The 20,496-nt window shown below is 32.8% G+C and overlaps 3 protein-coding genes across 3 annotated transcripts; all 3 read right to left on the minus strand.

Moving 5' to 3' along the window:
• Positions 1 to 4,937: 4,937 nt before the first annotated feature.
• Positions 4,938 to 5,450, minus strand: LOC107646300 (uncharacterized). The gene has a single exon (XM_016350492.1). The coding sequence runs from the start codon at positions 5,448 to 5,450 to the stop codon at positions 4,938 to 4,940; it is 513 nt and encodes a 170-aa protein (XP_016205978.1).
• A 6,597-nt stretch (positions 5,451 to 12,047) lies between these two features.
• LOC107645530 (uncharacterized) lies at positions 12,048 to 13,740 on the minus strand. Its single transcript, XM_016349581.3, has one exon. The coding sequence runs from the start codon at positions 13,381 to 13,383 to the stop codon at positions 12,157 to 12,159; it is 1,227 nt and encodes a 408-aa protein (XP_016205067.1). The 5' UTR covers positions 13,384 to 13,740; the 3' UTR covers positions 12,048 to 12,156.
• A 580-nt stretch (positions 13,741 to 14,320) lies between these two features.
• On the minus strand, positions 14,321 to 19,264 carry LOC107645531 (uncharacterized). The gene is made up of 5 exons (XM_021103805.2): positions 18,946 to 19,264; positions 18,525 to 18,834; positions 16,521 to 18,327; positions 15,047 to 16,438; positions 14,321 to 14,567 (listed from the first exon to the last, which is right to left on the minus strand). The coding sequence occupies exons 2-4, from the start codon at positions 18,831 to 18,833 to the stop codon at positions 15,114 to 15,116; spliced, it is 3,441 nt and encodes a 1,146-aa protein (XP_020959464.1). The 5' UTR covers position 18,834; positions 18,946 to 19,264; the 3' UTR covers positions 14,321 to 14,567; positions 15,047 to 15,113.
• Positions 19,265 to 20,496: the final 1,232 nt, after the last annotated feature.

Consider the following 20,496-nt stretch of genomic DNA (forward strand, 5'->3'; position numbering starts at 1 on the left):
GATGAGTTAATAACTACTGTTGGAATAGTTTCACCATTATTGGCGAATAACTGTTCCTTTTATTTAGGGGTTGTTGAGATCTCTCTTCTAGAAATAAGTAAAAGATAATAAGGATAACTCCTTCAAGAAAGAGTTATCACTTGGTAGTATTCTTGTCCGACCTCTTAGGAGATCGACTATTTAGTAACTACTTTTTGAATTTTCTGTACTTTGAGCCTGACTTTAAGTTTTGAGTTAGGGTATAAACAACTATTAAATCAAAATTAAAGTTATCTACGAAGAATTATAGTAGAACAATTTATGAATATCATTGCCGTGGACTTAATTTTATCAAAAATGATGATAATGTGAATTCTCAACCATTTATACATTGAAAAGAAGAACAATTTATAAATATCATTATCGTAGACTTAATTTTATCAAAAATGATGTAAATTCTCAACTATTTATACGTTAAAAAGACCGTTTCTTATTTTAAATAATTTGATGAAATCAAAAGACATTACTTAAACGCTGCTGTAGATACATGCCCTAAACTCAAGTTTTACTCCTGCAAATGTAAATATTATATATTACAGGGTTCTTCTAATTTAATTTTGAGTGATGCTACAAGTAAAAGAGTTTTTGTAGTCAATTCCAATTAAATTGACACAAATAAAAAAAATGCACATGTATGCGTTATTACTTTTCTTTTTTCATATTTTTTAACACATAATTGTTAATTTGTTAGAGAGCATATAAATTTATTGACATAATTTTTATTAATGTAGGATAAAAAATTTTATACATAATACTAAAATTTGTATCCATAATATAAAATTTTTGTGAATAACACTAATTTTATTAATGTATAACACAAACTTTCAGTGAGTCAATATTTTGAACATACAGTTTTTAAAAAAATTGTATTGTGTATCAAAAGATTTATATGTGTGTAAAAAAATTGTATTGTACACCAAAATTTATATATTGTATGTATATTATTGATTAGGAGTCGATGTTTTAGATATGTAGTTCTTGAAAAGTTTTTGTGCCATGTACCAAATTTTTATATTATGTACTAAATTTTGTGTTATGTATTAAAATTTTTGTATTGTATGTATTTTGTTGGTTAAGTGTCAATATTTTTTATATATAGTCATTTAAAATTTTTTATGTGCATCAAAATTTTTGTACTGTAAATTAAATTTTTGTACTTTAATTTTTTGAACATATAAAAAAGGAAAAATATGAAAAAGATGATTTGACAACTATGATAAAGATAATAAAAGAGAATAAAAAAAGAAAAAAAAATCAAACAAGATAAAAATAAAATTTGGGTTGTATAACAGTGAGCGTACCAAATGTAAATTTGACATTTATAGTGTTAATTGCTCAAAAATAAATTTGGTATTATTAAAGGTGGTTTCTTCCAAACTCATGGTAATTTTGTGGGTAATTTATCTTTGCAGATGTGTCATCATCTTAGCCATTGATCTAAAAAATTTTCAATCTCTCATTAATTCCTTAAATAAATGTGTTCACACTACATTGTATTTTATATTATTTACATTATACCACATAACGTATTTGAACTGTAATATAAATGGGTGCAATATACAAATAATTGATTTTACAAATCCCTCCCCAAATACTAAAGAAATCAAAATCTTCCCCAAATACTATTGGATTGTCTACAGCTTCTTCTTCTTCTACCTCTCAAAATACACTTCGAAGGAACTGCTTCTTCTTCAACCTCGCTGCTTCTTCTCCCTTACTGACCACTGCTCCTTCTTCTCTACCCTTTCTGTAGGTGATGGACTGATGGGTGTGATTTTTCCGGCGACCCGCTCGCAAAACCTTCCCTAAATACCCTTGTAATGTCCACTGCTTCTTCTTCTACTACCTCACTGCTTCCTCTACCCTTCCTATAGGTGACGGGTTTGATTTTTTCCAGCGACCCACTCGCAAAACCTTCTCCAAATACCCGTGTAATGTATAGAGCTTCCTCTTCTACCTCGCTGCTCCTCCAACCGTTCCTGTAGTTGAAGCGTTTGATTTTTCCGGCAACCCACTCACAAAACCTTCCCCTAAATACCGCTTTAATGTCAACAGCCTCTTCTTCTACTTCATTCCTCTGATTTCTTCGGTGACTCATCGTTAGTGACAGATTTTTTCGAACCCCGTCGAAGACCCTGCCTACTGCTTCTTCGTCTAGGGTTATGCGGGTGTATGTCCTTTTCTGTGACTCACAGGCGGAGTGAAGTATTTCCGAAATCATCGAAGAACGTAACTCATCCCCTTGCCGGGAACGGTACCGTCGACCCACGTGGAAAACCTTCTTGAAAAACCATTATAAGGCCTACTGCTTCTTCTTATAGCTGATTCGTTTCTTTTTGTTGTCGATTTTCACAACCAATTTAATCATCACAACCAATCTTCACTTTCTTTAATCACCATTGATCGAAGCAGATTGTTTCAATTTTGAATGCAATAATTGATAATAGTTATTCATGGTGGTGTTTAATTAGGGGTGGCAACGGGGCGGGTAGGGGCGGATTTTTGCTCTACCCGACCCCGCCCCGACCTACAAAAAACCCGCATCAAACCCGCCCCGCCCTACCCGCGGGTTGTAAAATATTAAACCCTAACCTGCCCCTATAATTATTAAATCTAACAAATAAAATTAAATTTTAAAAATTATATAACCACCATTTACATATATAATATAAATTAAAGTAAAAATTTATATATGATATAATATTATTAATTATTTTACTAATTATTTTATATATGTTACATATATTATATATTAAAAATATATATATTTACATATATATTATATATACCGGGGCGGGTAGGGGCGGGTTTAACCTAAACCCGACCCCGCCCCGCCCCACCAAAGAACCCGTCCCGTTAAAACCCGCCCCGGTGCGGGAGCGGGTAATTACCCGCCCCGAGCGGGTAGGAGTGGGGTGGGTACCCGCGGGTTCGGGTAGTGTTGCCACCCCTATGTTTAATATTAATCAGATTGATGGCCAGTGATGCATGCTCCTCAAACACGAGACGAGGCAGAGGTGAAGCCGGCGGACAATAGAAACTGATAGCTGGATATGCAAGTTCAAGTTCACTGCAACCTGCGGATGTAACAGATGGTGTTGCCCCAAAATATTTCTGCGAAAAATATGCCATCTGTTACATGTCAAAGACAGACACCAACCCGAATAGGCTAATTTTTGGATGCCCATTGTTAAAGGTAAGCACCCAATTCTTCATGTATGATCACTAAGTTTATGCTAAAAGCAACACAACGCCCTAAACAGAGAACCGTTGAAAAGGCATGGACTATCATCCAAATTAAACTAATATGGATTAACAAAAAAACTTAATTGGACATACCTTGATGACAACCAAAGGTTGAGCTTGAACGGATAAAAAATGCACTCTCAGAGGGAGGTGACCTTACCTAATTCGTACGCACCTAATTCGAAGGCAGCCGAAAAATGAATGTTGGTAAACCAGCTTCCAGCAGCCATAGTTTTCGATCAAGCAGAAGTTCAGCTACAAATTTCTCTACCGGAGCCACATTAGTTTAGCATTCGCCATCTCCTCAGTTGACGTCGATGCCTAGTCGACGGAATCAGAGCACCAGTTCCGGAACCTTTCAATCGAAGGAGATCATTCTTGCTAAATGTACGCTGTGTATAGAACGAAGGCGAAAAAACCAAACAGGGTTAGGTAGAGGGTTCTAGAATAACAAATTTCAGGGTTGGGTAGTGGGTATACAACGCAGGCGAAAATACCAGTGGGTAGTGGGTTCTATGTGTTTTCCAAATTCTGAGACATGCATGTTGAATTTCAGGAAGAGATGGAGGGTATATTTTAAAATGAAAAACAAGTTAGAGATTATAAATTATAATTACAAATGATTCCCAATACGCTATATAGTATGTATATACAATAATTAATGTAGTATATGTTATGGTATATGTTCATTAAAGGCTTTTGCTATAACCAATGAATACATTAATTGAAAAGTTGAAAATTTTTTTGATCAATGGCTGAGATGATGACACATATGCAAGGATAACTTACCCACAAAATTACCATGGATTTGAAAGAAATCACCATTATTAAAGTCTGATGCTAATAATTTTTTTTATTGATTCTAATAATGTTCTAATATTGTTTGATGGACTGATGGTCAACTAATTATAATTGTAAATATATTAATTAATTAATTTGGAATACGTAATATTAATTTATTATATTAATATATCTAATAAACAATCTTTGACTAATACGAATAACTAACAAAATTTTTTAGAAGTCAATTTAAAAAATAAATTATCTTTTAAAAATAATTTAAATATTATTCCTCTTTCTCTCTATATATAAGTTAATAAAAATTAGTTTAAAAAATTATAGAGACAGAAATGGGAATACGAGTTAGGGTAAAACTTTTACTATTAGAAATAGTAATGGGATAAAATCTACATAAAATAAAATAGGGCAAAAGAGTAAGTAGTGTAAAAATGTATTTTTATCCGTTTTATTACTATTGGTAATTACACATAGGTTGAAATTCAAGTGCAGTTAATTTTACGTGAAGTTGATAACTGAGAGCTGCAAATTATTTAACGATTATTAGCTATTAATTTCATGTAAAGTTGACTGCACCTGAATTTCCACTCTAGTAGTCTTTCTAATTGTAGATAAAGTAGGAGGAGATGCAGGATGATAAAATTGGTTGTAATAATTGTTGAAAATCATGATAATTAACTAAGAAGAATAATAATAAAAGATACCAACAAAGGGTGACAGTTGAATTTACAAATTCTTGTATATGACTAACGCAGGCTAAAAAATTATAGACATATATTCCTTCATGTCAAATACAAATTGACGATTGGAAGAAATAATTTTCTTTTTTTTTTTTTAAATAAAAAAGAAAGATTCTAATTATCCAACATAGGAACATAACATCTTATTGGCTCTTCATCTAACAACATTCCAAAACCCCTCATAGGGACAAAGTTAATAGTCAAATCCATGCACCTAGGATTCATGATAACACTCTTTGAAGACCACCAACTAGATTTAATTTTACCCCATACACCCATTTGCACACTGAAATTAATCTTCTCTTTATGTTTGTCCATCATGATATTTTCCACAACCCACTCCTTCACCTTTGGTTGATCCTCATCATCTATATCCCAATCCTTCTTCCACACTTTAAAGCTAACAAATTTATGTTCCATTGGTCCCAAAGCAATTAACTTTTTCTCCAAGGAACTCACCCCAATAACCTCTTCTTTATATAGCACCATACCAACCATGTGATCCAAATACAATGTTGAGAATAGGTTTGGGTTTTGCACCACCAATTCCACACCCCATTTGGCTGATACATTTTTGTTTGTGTATGAAACATTGAGCCCGGATACAGAAAGTGCAAGGATTTCCATGGTGGGGGGTTTTGGTGTACCTGATAGCTCTGTGAGGATGCTTGGATTGCAAGTAAACACCAAAGTTGTGAATGATATGATGAAGATTAGAAGCCCTATGAGTTCTGATATGAGAACCAGGGAAGGCCAATCCTTATTGCTTGAATAACAACCTCTCATGTTATTCATTAACTGAAAAAGCATCTTTTTTTAAAGTAAAGATATAAACCTGAGAGAGACTGGAGAAAAAGACAGAGAGATCTGGTTTGGATTTCAATGAATATGGTCATGCATTTATATGTGGGAGTCTTTTTCATTAAATCTGCTTAGGAAATTTAGATATGAATTTGATAGCATGTAACGGTTATTTCATGTAAGCATTTTGCATAATCTAGTTGCAATAACTGTGAATTATGGAAGTTAGAATAATTAACGAAACAATGTTAAAATTAGTCACAGGAAATATATACACAACATATATAGTTTCATAATCCATTTGGATTTGCTTTGATGTCTATCTGTTCATAACTATTATTAACAAATATATAGTTTTTGTTTTAGATTAAATCTGTAAACTTTATAAATTAATTCGAGAAACAACTTAAAAATTCTTCTTTTCTTTTACAATTGAATAAATCAAGGATGAGCATTGTAAAAGGTCATGGCCGAAGCGAATCCATTTGTTTTAGAAAAAAAAAATAAAAAATTGCAAATATATAGTTATTTTTTAGGTGCCATCTGTAAAGTTTTATTATTCATTTGACATCTTTAATATTATTACCATTATTTTTTGTAATTCAGTAGTACATCATTATATAAATACGAAAAATAACTATATAAAATGTCCAACTGTGAACAGAGAATTAAAATTGAAAACAATAATCATTATTAACACTAGCGGCTCAACAGACACGATATGAGTGCCTGTTCAGCCGTTTTTCTATTATTTTTTTTAATTAATTTTATTTTTTGTTAATATATTATTTATTTTTTAAATTTATTAGATACATATTTTTTTATTATTTTAATATTGACATTATTTTATTTATATCATATTTTGTTAAAATTAAAATTATTATAAAAAATTTTAAAATATTAAATTATAAAAACACACAATAAAAAAGTGTATATATATATATATATATAATATAATCTAAAAAATAATGATAATAATATTATCCTGATTCAAAAAAATTATATATAAATAAAAAATACATATTAGTTATTTACAAAAGATAATTTTTATTTAAATGTCATAGATATTTATATTTGTCTTTATATTTTTTAAGTGGTATGCCAAAATATGAATCTGAAGAGGTCTTCATTTTCTTATAAGTAATGAAAAGAAGAAGAAATGAGAATGTTTATTTTTTTTTTTTACATATCAAATTATAAGAATAATTAATAAACAAAATAGGAGAATATAAAAATTGTGTACCTAAAAAAAATTTTCGTAATTCATCATACATATCCTTATTAATAACTTTTTGAGTCTTGAAAAACTGTCAGATTTATTGACTATAAAAATAACTATATAAACGCTTCAAGATTATTCAATTAAATTGATTCCTTAATATAGTAGGGACAAATTCAATTAATTCAATTAATTATAGATTTGATAAAATAATTTAAAAATAAAAAATATATTTAAAAATAAATATAAAAATTTTATAAGTTATTTAACTTTTAGGACGTTCAAAAATTATAAATTTAAATTAAATAAGATATTAAAAAATTTATTATATTGTTATTATGTGTAATAAAATCAAGATAAATATTTATAAAATAATTATTTATAAATATTATAAAATTTATTTATTTATTTTTTTAACAGTATTTAATTTGAAGTAAATATAAAAAATTATATTTAAAGTATTTTTTATTTTTATTCATAATTTTTAATAAATAAAATATATTTTATTTTTTAATTTTATATTCATAATTCTAATAGATAAAAAATATTTTGTTTTTTAAATTTTATATTCAATTTATTAAATTATCTTTAATTTTAAGACTTTTTTAAATTATTAATGTATACTTTTATTATATCTTCTTATTGTATCACATACTATTATTTTCTCTTACTATTATTTCTATCGCACACTATTATTGCCTTATTCTCCTTTCTCATTTTCTTCTTCTCCTCACACCTTCTCTTCACCCAATCGTAATTAATTATCAACAAGTACTATTATCGCAACTTTCAATCTTATCTATCACTTTGATCTATAATCATTTATTATGTTAACTTTTATGAGTCGTTAAAGTGTTGTTAAAAGAATTGGTTTTTGTGTCTTCTGAATATCTAAATGTATAAAAATAATAGTTTTTTCTTGATGTGAATTTTAAGTTGTCTTATTATTCTATTAAAAAAATGTACGACATAAAACATTCAAAATTTTTGCTCAAATTATCAAAATTTGATGTCAGTAATCCTTAAAAATAATATTAAAATATATTATTTTAACTAATATAATAAAAATAGTACATTATTGTAAGTTTTTAACTAATAATTATAAAATTAAGTTGCAATTTAATATAGGCCCTTAGAATAAAAGACTGTCGTTACTTCTTACATTTGACAACTTATATAAGTTGTACGTTTATTTTATTGTGTAAATTAATTAAACTATATTTTATTATTTTATTTTGCATGTTTTGAAATAATAATGCGATCCTACTATAATGATGATATTAATTTTCATAATCTAATATGAACCTTCGTACTATTTTGTTTGTCACTTAAATACTATCCATAAAAAAATAGTTAGTTAAAGTAAAACACGGTATAAAGAGAGTCAAAAAAATTTTTTTTGAATTCAGAGTTCTAATATGTTTCTTAAATCTTAATCATCACTTGATATAACTCATATTTAATAGGTTAAAAAATTCTCTCTCTCTCTCTCTTATATTCTTAACTTCTTCTGTAATAAATTTTTTACAATATCTAATACATAAAATATCACATCCTTATATTTATCTTAAAAGTTAAAAATTAAAAATAAATTATATTAGTATTTTTTAATAAAATTAAAATAAAAAGATAAAAAGCTACTGAAAAGAATAATATTAAGTTTAAGTTATGCTACGTGTACGCCAAAATTAGCCACCAAAGTTCCCCAACTGTATAAAATACATGCTAGAATATAAATACACATTGAAAATAAATTAAAGGGTTAAGTTTGATTTTGGTCCCCAACGTAGAAGTCGAAAATCGGAATGGTCCCCAACTTTTTTTTTGCTACAAAATGGTCCCCAAGGTTATAATTTATTTTAAAATCGTCCCTTGGACGAAAATACCCTTCTCCGATCACCCCAAAATCAACCACCACCACCAGAACAGAAGTCTACGCCCAACCTGAACCACCACCACCACCACCATTATCATCATGGTCATCGTCATCATCATCATCATCAGAACAACAAAATTAAATAGAAACCCAAGTTAAACCAGAACCCACCACCACCACCACCATTATCATCATGGTCATCATCATCATCATCAGAACCATCAACAAAATTGAAAATCAGAAGAACCATCAACCAAAAATAGAACATCAAGCAGAAGCGGAAGAATAGCAGAAGCAATTTTCAGCAATTCAATAACAAAATCTCAACAACAACAACAATAATTCAGCAGCAATTTTCAACAATTCAATACCTTAAAATCAACTAACATAAAATTAAAATCCAGCTAAACTAATCCAGAATCAAATCAAGCATCTAACACTAACCAAAAACAGAAATTGAAAGCAAAATGATAACTGGATTATGAAAATAAAAAACAGAAAAGAGGGGACAGGAAAGGCAGTGGTTGAGCGCGGTGGTCTGGGCATGACAGGAAGGGGCTGGAGGGAGGGTAACGGGCGGTGGTGAGCTCTGATTCCTTCTGTGACAGGGATTGAGGGAGGGGAAGCAGGGAGGCTCGCTGGCGGTGGTGAAGCAGGGGAGGCTCGCCGGCAGTGAGCTTTGGGAAGAAGAAGAAGAAGAAGAAGAAGAGGAAGAAGAAGAGGCGGCGGCGGCGGGCGGTGGTGCGGCGGTATAGCGGAAGAAGAAGAAGAAGAAGAAGAAGAAGAAGAAGAGGCGGCAGCGGCGGGCGGGCAGTGGCCCTTCTCTCCCCCCTCCCCCCTTTCTTTCTTGCTCTCCCCTCCCCTTCTCTGTACCCTTTCTTTCCCTTTTTTTATTTATTTTATATTTATTTTATATTTATTTTATTTTATAATTTTTTTAATGAAGGATAATTTGGTAATAAAAAAATAAAATTGGTAAAAATAACGATTTTAAAACAAATTGAAACCTTGGGGACCATTTTGTAGCAAAAAAAAAGTTGGGGACGATTCCGATTTTCGACCTCTACGTTGGGAACCAAAATCAAACTTAATCCTAAATTAAACTACACATGTATTTATTATACACAAATACATTGGTGGCTGATTTTGGTGTACAAATAGTATTTTTGATTAAATTTTATGTTCTTTTAAACCAGAATATTACAATTTATTAGATTATTATATTATCTTTGTACTACAGAACAAAAAATAAAATTTTATATCTTCTTGTTTTTACTTATTTTACTTTATTTTGGCTAATCTAAATTAGCCGGTATAATATTGTGAAGGTTGAAACTGTTAAAAAATATATAACAGAAAATTTAGATATTTATTATATTATCAGGTTATTTAAAAAAATTAATTCATAGATGTTATTATCTTACCATATCTTTAATGTTATATGTCAATCTAATATTTAATAAAAAAATAATATTAACCAACATAGAACTGATTAAAATTTTAAAAGATAATTAACAAAATATGCATGAGAGTTTTTTCACTTTATTATTGATAGATACATATTTTTTTTTGTATCTTTTATATGCCAATCAAATAATCAATACTATATGCCAAACAAATAATATTTAATTAATTAATTTTTTTGAAATATAAATTATTTATTTTAATTTAATTATAAACAAATTTGCATGTACTTAAATGTCAGAACTCTACATTGTTAATAATTTAGGAAATAAATATATTAATATTTTAATAAATCATTGGTAGTTGCAAAAATTTTTTTGCGTCTTTTTTATGTCAATCAAATAAGAATTTAATTTTGATATCCTATTAGTGTAAAAATAGTTTTACACGTGCTAATCACCATCAAAATTAAACTCATCAAATCATAAGGGCTATATGTCAAACAAATAATATTGTGGAATACAAAATTACTAAATTTTTTGTTGTATAATTTATTTAATTTAATTTAAAAATAAATATTATGTACTCAAATTTTAATTATAATACTTTACATAATCAATAATTTAGAAAATTAAAAAAATATCATTAAATACAAAGCAGTTTAAAAAAAATGAGATTTAACTAAAAGGTAAATATTGATGCACTCAAAATTTAAAAAAATATTCTACATAATCAATAATTTAAAAAATTTTAAAAATAATTTTATCTTGTACAAAATCGTTTAAAAAATAAAAAAGAATTAACAAAATAATTTATGAGAATTCTTCGGTTCATTATTGATAGGTATATACATGTAAAAAAATTCAAAAACAAATATTAGATAAATTTTTTTTTTAAAATTAAATTGATGAGAGAAAACTTTGGATGTGAAAGATAGATTAAAAATATATAAGAATTAATACAGTAAGTACACTGAAGAGAAAGAAAAATGAGGGTGAAAGTTATGCATGAAATTAATAACCGCAGTAAAACGATATAAAATTTGCAATTGTAGTTAATGGAAGCGAGAAAAAGATGGAGGCGATACAATCACGATGTTGAAGGAAGGAGAATGATAGCAACAGTAATAATACAGAAAAGTGCACCTAACTGTGAGAGAGGAGAAGCACTAAAAATTGAATACATAAAGAATATACCCAAAATAAAACGATAAGATCGATAAAAAATTATTTATCACCCATAATTATTTTTTTTCCTCCTTTCATATATGGCGTCAAAAATCAACATTTAGCATAGTCATTATCTAGTTCAGAAAATCACAAAAACTCATCCAAATAATTGGTTACATACAGAGAAGCATATTCAGAAATGGAAAGAGAAATAAAAAAAAATTGAAAACAGATAAAATTAATAAAAATGATAAATTATTGGAATAAAGAATTGAAGAAGAGGTTATGGTTCCTACAACTATTAGTGAAATAAAGAATAAAAATGAGATAGAAGAACATGTGTTACTGTTAACGGTGGAAGTTCTTTTATTTAAATAACTCCGTATCGACATTATATATTGTTATAGATTTCTATTTGCCTATTCTAATTGTAGTCAATCGGGTTACTCCTGTGTTTGTGGCACCTCCACTTGTGTTGGGCATTAGAGTTGAAATTGAAGTTGTATCAGTTGATATATCAACTTGTTTTCTTGTCGAATCATCTCCCGATAAGTTGCACGTCTTCTAGTTAGGTGTTGCTATCTTTGTTCTTCAGTCATGTTCTGTTCTGTTCAAGTGGTCGACGTTGACGTGATTGTTGATTTCGTGATAGCAAGATGCAGAGAAAAAAAACGTTTGCGAGACCAAAATTAAAAGTGAAGGAGTAATTTAATTTTCTTGGTGGTTAAGTACGACTTGTTAGAATATAATTAGGATCAATTAGTATTATTTAGTATATCTGAATTATCTATGGTAGCCTAGAAAAGGCATGGAATAGGCAACAAAACATTAAAAATCATTGAAAACTACATGACCTGGTTGGCATCACTTCTGGTCTACATTATCAGAATCAACTGCAGGTTCATAACTAGGGTTACTTGCTTCTGTTGTGGTTGTTTCATCAACTCTTCTACCAGCATCATCCTCTAAAACATCCTCCATCAAGTCTTCCTCTCCAATATTGATGTCTTCCACATCTTCATCATCTTCATTGTTGCTTCCACCAGGTATTTTCCTTTTCTTTGGACCATGCTCAAGCCTATGTGTATCCAATTCTTTGTCCATAGTTTCCTGTAAATCTTGGTCGTTATTTACTTTCCGAGCTTTTCTTGCATTCTGCCATCTTTCCATATCTTTCTCAACGTTTGCAAGGTACTGCTCCCCAATTTGTTTCTGATACTCAGACACTTCCTCTCTCCTTGCATTCTTCCATTCTAGAAAAGCCTCTTCTTTCTGCTTCTCAAATATCGCAGCATCTTCATGGAATGGCTTCTTAGGTAAATAATATATGGGAGGCTCTGTCTTAGTCCTTATAAAATTTCCAAGTTTTTTATGATGTTCACTCCACTTAAGAAACAACAATTCCAGCTTCTTTTCTTCAGTTTTAGCAGCCACACGTGCCCGAAGTGTCAAGTCTCTCCTGCGTTTTTCAGCAATTTGTTCACGCTCTTCTTTCCTTAGCCTTTCGCTTTCTTCACGTGCTCTTTGCTCAGCCCTTTGCAAAGAAGTAGATCTCCCCATGTATGCCTCTGTTCCTGAGAGTTTCATGTCTTCCTTTCTAAATTTCTCCAAAGTTCCAAGAAGCTGACCAATCATTCTCTTGTTCCTGTTAACCAAGCGAGGATCATCATTCTTTGGCAATACCCTTGGAACGGGTTCTGCAGCAGGAGGGTCCGAGTCCATGTTGGAATTTCTGTCTCTCCTAGACCACCCAGTCTGGTGTTGAGAAATAGATTGATTAGTAACACTGGCCTCATTAGTGTTAACACTCTTCGGTGCATGAGCAGGATCATCCTGAATCAATTCTCCCTCCTCCTCTACCCTGACAACAGCAGAAGAAAGCCGGCGTTTAGCAGGAGGTTGACCTTCCGGTTCATTCCTGTCTCCATGGGGAGGAAAGGGTTGTCGGCGAGGAGCTGAGAAGGCACCCCTTCGAAGGCCTCGAGGATCACGAAGCCGCTCCGTAATCGCGCGCTGTTGGCGGAGAAGCTCATCGATCTCATTGCGGAGCTGCTCCTCTGACTTCTCCACCACAGTGCCCCTGCTGCCCATCCGCACTTCTCGGTTTTCCAATGAATCAGACAATTTTACACGCAATATAAAAGGGTATTTATAGGTACTAAGAAAATCGTAATAATAAAGACGTAATAATAAAGACGTAATCTCCTATAATAAATATTCAGAAATACTAAATAATACTAATTGATCCTAATTATATTCTAACAAGACTGAAGGTGGATCAGTTTTTTATTGAAGGTGGGTCCGTTTTTAAATTGAGTATGTGGTAGCAATTTTTTAATTGGAAGAAAATTAGTTTTAAAATATGTCGTCGGGTTGAAAGTGAATTAGTTTGATAAAAAATGGAGGACGTAGTAACAATTATATTGAATTCAGTGTTTAACCAACATAAAAAAAATAGGGATAAAATAAGGAGAAGAAATTGGATACCAAACTTTCCTATTCCATTATACATTGGTATAATCTATTATATATTGGTATAGATTTGATTAAGAAATAAGAAGTACTTTTCTATATGTAATTTTTTTTTAAATATAAACAATAGATATCAGAAAAATATATAAACAGTGTATTGTAATTTAATTAATTGGTATAGATTTAATTAAGGAGTACACGTTTATATGTATTTTTTTTAAAATAAACAATAGACATCAGAAATATTTAAACAGTGTATTGTAATTTAATTAATTTTGTTATAGAATATCAACAAATTATGTTATTACTTGAAATAAAATGAATCGGTTTTAAACTCTGTCATGAGTAAAGCTAATTTAAAAATAAAAAATAAAAAAAATTAAATACATAGTAACTTTTTTTTATTAAGAGTGAAGTGGGTAAATCCTTTTCTGGAACAAAAAAAGAAAGAGGATAAAATGGGAAGAAGGAATTGGATACCAAATTTCCATATCCCCATTATATATTGGTATAGATAAATAAATGTGTATGACACAAATCAGGCTAATCTGATTCATTCCAAATAAAATAAAATGTATATATCTATATATTATTATACATTCGAAATCGTCCATGGTATTTGTAATGCAAAGGTCTTTAGGATACATGCATCTGCTAACTGCTAAAACAGTGGATGGAAAACAAGGGAAAGAAGTAAAATTTAAAGGATCAATCAAACAGTGCTACTCACACAATGTTCTGGAAACCTAACAATATGCAGACTCATCCCAGAGGATTATGATCAAATAGATCTTCTTTTTGACCTGCAAATATAGAGGAAACCAGCAATTAGACATCTCTATAATACAGTGGCATATACATATACAACTTATAAACTATGAATTTAATTTTGATGCACTGTCAATGTAAAGTAGTTTTACACGTGTATCCAATTACGTAATGCCATATCAGTAAAAATAACTTCTTTTCACATTGACCACTTGAATGGTCATCCAAAAGAACGGATGTAACTGCACGACTGTGTAAAACGCTTTACGATGTTAGTACATCAAAATTAAACTCATAAATTATTACACGAATGTTGATATTCATGATCATACATAGTAATTAAGGTAAGCATAGGAGTATATAGAAGAGCCTGCTTGATATTTCTTTTTCTCATGTCATAGAAACTCCCTTTTTCACACAGTTGGCAATCTTTGCAATACTTAAAGAGCAAGAAAAAGTAAAGCCAAAAACTAAACTAATTAGAAGTTGCTGCCAGGGGAGGGTGGTTTCCTACCTTTCAGCTTTGTTTAATTAGCTTGAATCTACTTTGCATACAAAGCTATTATGCTATTTGACCAGCTTCAGTTTTTCATGGTTGGCATGACTGTTTCAAAAGCTTCCACTAGCAGCCCCACCTTTCTTTTCCGAGCTGGGGTTAGTTGCGAAACAACCTGTCGAAGCGCATAATCAAGCATCCATTCTTCTGTGCCTTTCCTTCCTGCCATGTCTAGATGCCTTAAGTTAACCTTTTCTGCTTCTGGATCAAGCTCTATTGGCAGATATCTAGGCCCTCTTGGGTTGAATTTTCTCACTTTTTCCAATGACTTGATGAATCTCCTAAGCAGGATCACCTTTCTAAGATTGCTCCAGCTTCTAGGTAATTTCCTGTCCGGGTTGTTTCCTTCCTTTGATTCTGTTTGATCTTCCTTTTCGCATTTTTCGGTTATTCCATTTCCAAATGCCATCCTTGGTTCCTCTTGGTTGTCTTTGCTGAACACTCTTTCAGCACCATTGGATTGTTTGGAGCCGTCGACTGAAATTGTGTTTTCAGTGATCAATTGTCTGTCTGGTGTATGTTCAAGATCATCCGGGATGATTGAATCAATTGCTTCTTCTACCATCTTGATGGCTTCAAGCTGTTGGCGTTCAACTTCTTGGTCAGCTAGACCATGATCCTTCATGTCCATACCTTGATTCATCATTGGTGTACTTTCACATGAAACTGAGGTGTCTCTTGATCTGCTACCTTCATACTCAGATTCTTTCCCATCTGCTCCATCAATTACTAACTTGGAATCATTTTCTCCTGAACCGGATACCATGTGCTTATACACCAAGTACCATAGTCCTGTGTAGTTCTGCTTCTCTGGCTGAGTCTCAGATTCTGCATTAGCATTATTAGGATCTTCAGATTGCTCATGCATAAGGATATTATCTTTCTCTGTCCTTTCTTCTGTGTCTGTTTTTGGTTCCCCTAGTTGGTCTGAAGGTTCTCCTGAACCAACCAAATTAGTTCCAAGTGTCCTGACAAGACCTTTTAGTATAAAACTTTTCGAATTAGAAAATTGTTCTGTATTGGCATCAATCTTGGTTTCAAAATCTCGTTGGGGTGAGCCAGATTGGCTTGTTGGGTTTCTTTTGTTTGAATCCAGTATTGAGTCTTCTGGAACTTCACTGAGTATCCCACTGAATGGAGTCTCCTCATGATGAATATTATCATTTCCAGTTAATGCCTTCTCCCCATTATCATAACTGCTGGCTATACTGTGTGTGGCATTTGATTTTTCTTTGACGGTTCCAGATGCAGAAATATTCTCAACTGCCTTGGTCCCAAGACTTTCAAGACATCTTTCTTTAAGCACAACAGAATTGTGCAGTTCAGGCATTGTATTATAACAAGCATTATCTGCAAATTCAATAATAATATTATGAGAACATGGATGCTTTTCCAAGCAACATATCTTATTAGAATAACCATAAATCTGTACCTTTTTCTGTTTCTTTCTTGCTGTGATTCGAGGAGTCATCAAGGGACCGAACTGGATTGGCTCGATTCTCAATTGTTGCAGAAGACAATGGGGCATTTTGAGCATCTTGAAATGGAAGAATTGTTTCAAAAGCTTCTACTAGAAGTGAAACTCTTTGCCTTTGAGCTGGTTCTAGTTTAGAAATGACCTTCTGAAGTGCATAATCAAGCATCCATTCATCAGCGCTTTGTTTCTCTTCAGCTGTTTGCCGCTTGAGAAAAACTTTTTCTGCTTCAAACTCAGAATCTAATGGCAAATGTCTGGGTTGCCTAAAATTCAACTTTCTCACCTTGTCCAGTGCCTTCACAAACCTTCTCAACAGGATTAGCTTCTTCAGATTGCTCCAGCTCTTCGGTGTTTTCTGGTCAGGTTTGGATCCCATTCCTTGCCCTGTTATCTCTTCTGCTTGACTGCTCAAGTTTTCGTCTTTCAGCAATGTATCTTCTTTAGGAGATTCTTCAGATATTGAGACACTCCCTTCCCCAGTTTTATCTTCATTCTTTTCTAAGAGCTCCTCATCGGGACCGGAGCCTCTAGACTTAGAACCATCATCAGAAGCAAGGTCTTCTGTTTCCGGAAGAAGAATTTCATCAAATGCTTTCTGGACCAAGTCAATCACACTCTTATTTTCATCATACACAGCCTGGTCCCTTTCGCACTGATCCTGAATGGAAGAGCTGTTTACTACATCAAATGAGTGAGCTCCTTTCCCTACTCCTCTCTTATCATTCCCATCATTTGGATGCTTTTCTTCCCTCTCTGGGTTACCTAACATGGCATGCTTATACACCAAGTGCCACATTTTCATATATCTATCATTCCCTTCCTGTATTCTATAAGCAGGCTTAGCTTCTTTCTGCAAAGAACACACCTGCATTACTTCATTATCTCCTTCTTTTTCTTCACCACTGGTGGCTACTTCTCCCTCCAATATCTCAATATCAAAAGAAGAAGGCTTAACCACATCAACTAATGTTGATTTCTCAAAGGCATCATACCTGAAGTTGTTATTTTCTTCATCCTCTCCCATAGAACTGCCACCTTCACCAAATGTGGATCCTTCATTGTCAACAGCCCTAATACTTGAGTCCTTTACCTTCCTTTTCCCATTCTGAATGTTAGATATGCCACTTTCAGTGTTAACAATTCCGGTTTTCTGAGCAACTTTCCTTGAATTACCAGACTTATTTGACCTGGTAGCAGCTCTACCATCCATTTTCATGCTCCTTTGGGCCTTCAACTGACGCCTCCTCATAGACATAAAGCGTTTCAATGGAGGCAAATCCTTGTGCCGATGACCGTGAAGGGAACAGTAACTGTATGGACAAACCTTCACTGCTGATACTTCTTGAGAACCATTTTCGTCAAGTGGCAATTCATTGTGATCAGAGAAATGGGAATCCTTGAGAGTTGAAGAACATGTGGCTCTATGCAAGCATGATTCTGTGGACAGAGAGATGTGATGATGGCCTTTGTCCATGGAAGCTTTCCTTGATTTGGAAGTAGGCATCTTTGCTAGGATCCTCACAGGCTTCAAGCTCAATCTTCTTGTAAGAACTCTCTGGGGTTTGTTACCACCATCATAAGATTGTGTATCATCACTGTCACAAATGGATTCAGATACTTTTCTTGTTGATTTTTGGCCATTCAGAGTTCCAATCTTGATTGATCTTGATGACTTGAGTTTCCTCCTCACATCATTCCTTCCGGATATCTTTCTGCTCAGACTCCTCTTCAGTTTCACAGTTGTGAATAGCATTTGTGTATTCTGCAGACAAGAATCAAGAATCCATGTCAGAGATTCAAGAAAGACTTCACATCTATGGCTCTATAAGGTACAGTTCCACAAGAATCAAGACTCAAGAAGGAATGCATATTTTTCATTTTATCCTTTTCACAAACACTGAAGCTGCCCAAAATCAAGCTTTTACAAATTTATCAAGAATCAGTAAACTTTCTTTTTACCTGAAAGCTCTCCTTTGCATGAGAGCTACTTGTACCCTTCATGTAATGAGGTGATGAATCTGACATCTCAATTGGGGTTGTTGGCATTTCTGAACTTTCTGTTGCAAAAGATGAGAGAATGGAGAGATTCTCATGCTTGGATTTCCCTCTTCTATTGGTTGATCTCATGCTTGAAAATCTGGGAAACCTTATTGATCTCATTTTCTTCAGTTTCTTCCCAGATCCCAACCTTCCTATGCTTTCATGCTGAAAAGAAAGCGAGTCCTCTGTTTCAGGCACACTTTCAGATTCAACCTCTAGATTGATCATTCTGCAGAAGTGCAGAACACATTCAACACATTGAAATAAAATTTGGTGGAAAAACAAATAAATTCTAGATTGAGTAATGAAAACAAATTAACAAAATTAAATGGTCTGGCACCTATTTGTGAAAATGCTCCAGAGAAGTGTGTGTAGTGTACTTTGTTCTTTGTTGTATAGCTGTGTACCAGTTTTCTTAGTTGCACTTTGATATTAAAATTAATGGAGGAATTAAAAAAATTATATATATTAATAAAAAGAAAAAAAAGCTATGGCTCTTGAGATTTACGTCTAGGAATTGGAATTGAAATTGTCAAGAGATTTTTTTTTTCTTTAATTTATAAAAAAAAAAGTGAAATGGAGACATTGGAGTGCTTGACTAGTAGGCAAGAAAGGAAGATTCTCTTGCATTTAATTGACCTGGCCTATGGTCAATACTCAATAGAAATATAGAATTCGACGTGATAACAACTCAATTTTATTTTATTTATTATTATTTTATTTTGGAAACATGATGACAATCATGATTTCACGGCTTGTACGTTTCGTTTGTGAATTGTGATCTCCAAACTATATTTTAATATTGAAAAAGTATAGGGTACCAACATATTATCTGTCAATTTATTGTCAATAATAATTAATTATTATATTTTAAATACATATATAAAGAGACACATTCAAAAAATATGTCTATAAAGACATTTCTATTAAACACAACTGTTCATACCCTGGCCCAATAAATAGGACCCAGGATCCAAGCAAAAAAGCCCAACCCAAAGGGGTTGGCCCTCCCCCAGTACCGGCCTTCATCCCCAGAAGTCGGTACTGAACACGACCTACTCCAAAGAAGTCGGATACGAGGGTTAGCTGGCAGATAACACTCATTCGAATGAGTAACTGCCCCTAGAAACTCTCTAACCACTTCATAGAGCCATATCTTAACCTCCCTAAGATATGGGAACGGTTATCCACCTAAAAAGGTGGCACTACTTCAGCGGTGGTTATTGGTTCACCACTATAAATACCCTGACATCCCTCAGGTATCACTAAGTCCCAATACATTCTCAACTTGCTCACACTCTTGCTAACTTAGGCATTGGAGTGTCATTGCAGGTACCACCCCCCATTCTTCCAGACGCACAAGTCGAACGGAGGAACACCGAGTTTCAGGTGCACCAGCTGGCCACCTCCCTCACACGTTTGGGTCAACCAACGTCATCCGGCCCACTAATCTCCGGTTACCCACCGTAACATTGGCGCCGTTGCCGGGGACCCGAGAGATTGACCAGTGATGGCGGAAAGATCCCCTGAAGAAGGTCATGTGGAGACAGATTCTGATCAAGAGAATTTGAACACCGGAAACAATGAAGCAGATCAGAACCTCCACCAGGAAGCTAATGATCAAAATAAGGAAGGTACTTCCGGAATCAAAAATCCGAAGGCAAACTCCTCGGAGGGGCGCGAGTCAGAAAAAGAAGGACCCCCTCTCGCTAGTGAGCTTATGGGGCTAATTCATAGCCGCCTCGAGCAGCTAGAGCAGGAGCGGGAACGACAAAGGGAAGCTGAAAAGAACCTAAAAGAGGAGATGGAGCGACGAAAAGAGTTAGAAAGAAAACTCTTAAAGTTAGAATCCTCCCTCAAGGGTCGGAATTCCCAAGGCGATAGAGAAGAT

Source organism: Arachis ipaensis, chromosome B6, assembly GCF_059453495.1.
Source record: "Arachis ipaensis isolate K30076 ecotype BB chromosome B6, ASM5945349v1, whole genome shotgun sequence".
Classification (NCBI taxonomy): domain Eukaryota; kingdom Viridiplantae; phylum Streptophyta; class Magnoliopsida; order Fabales; family Fabaceae; genus Arachis; species Arachis ipaensis.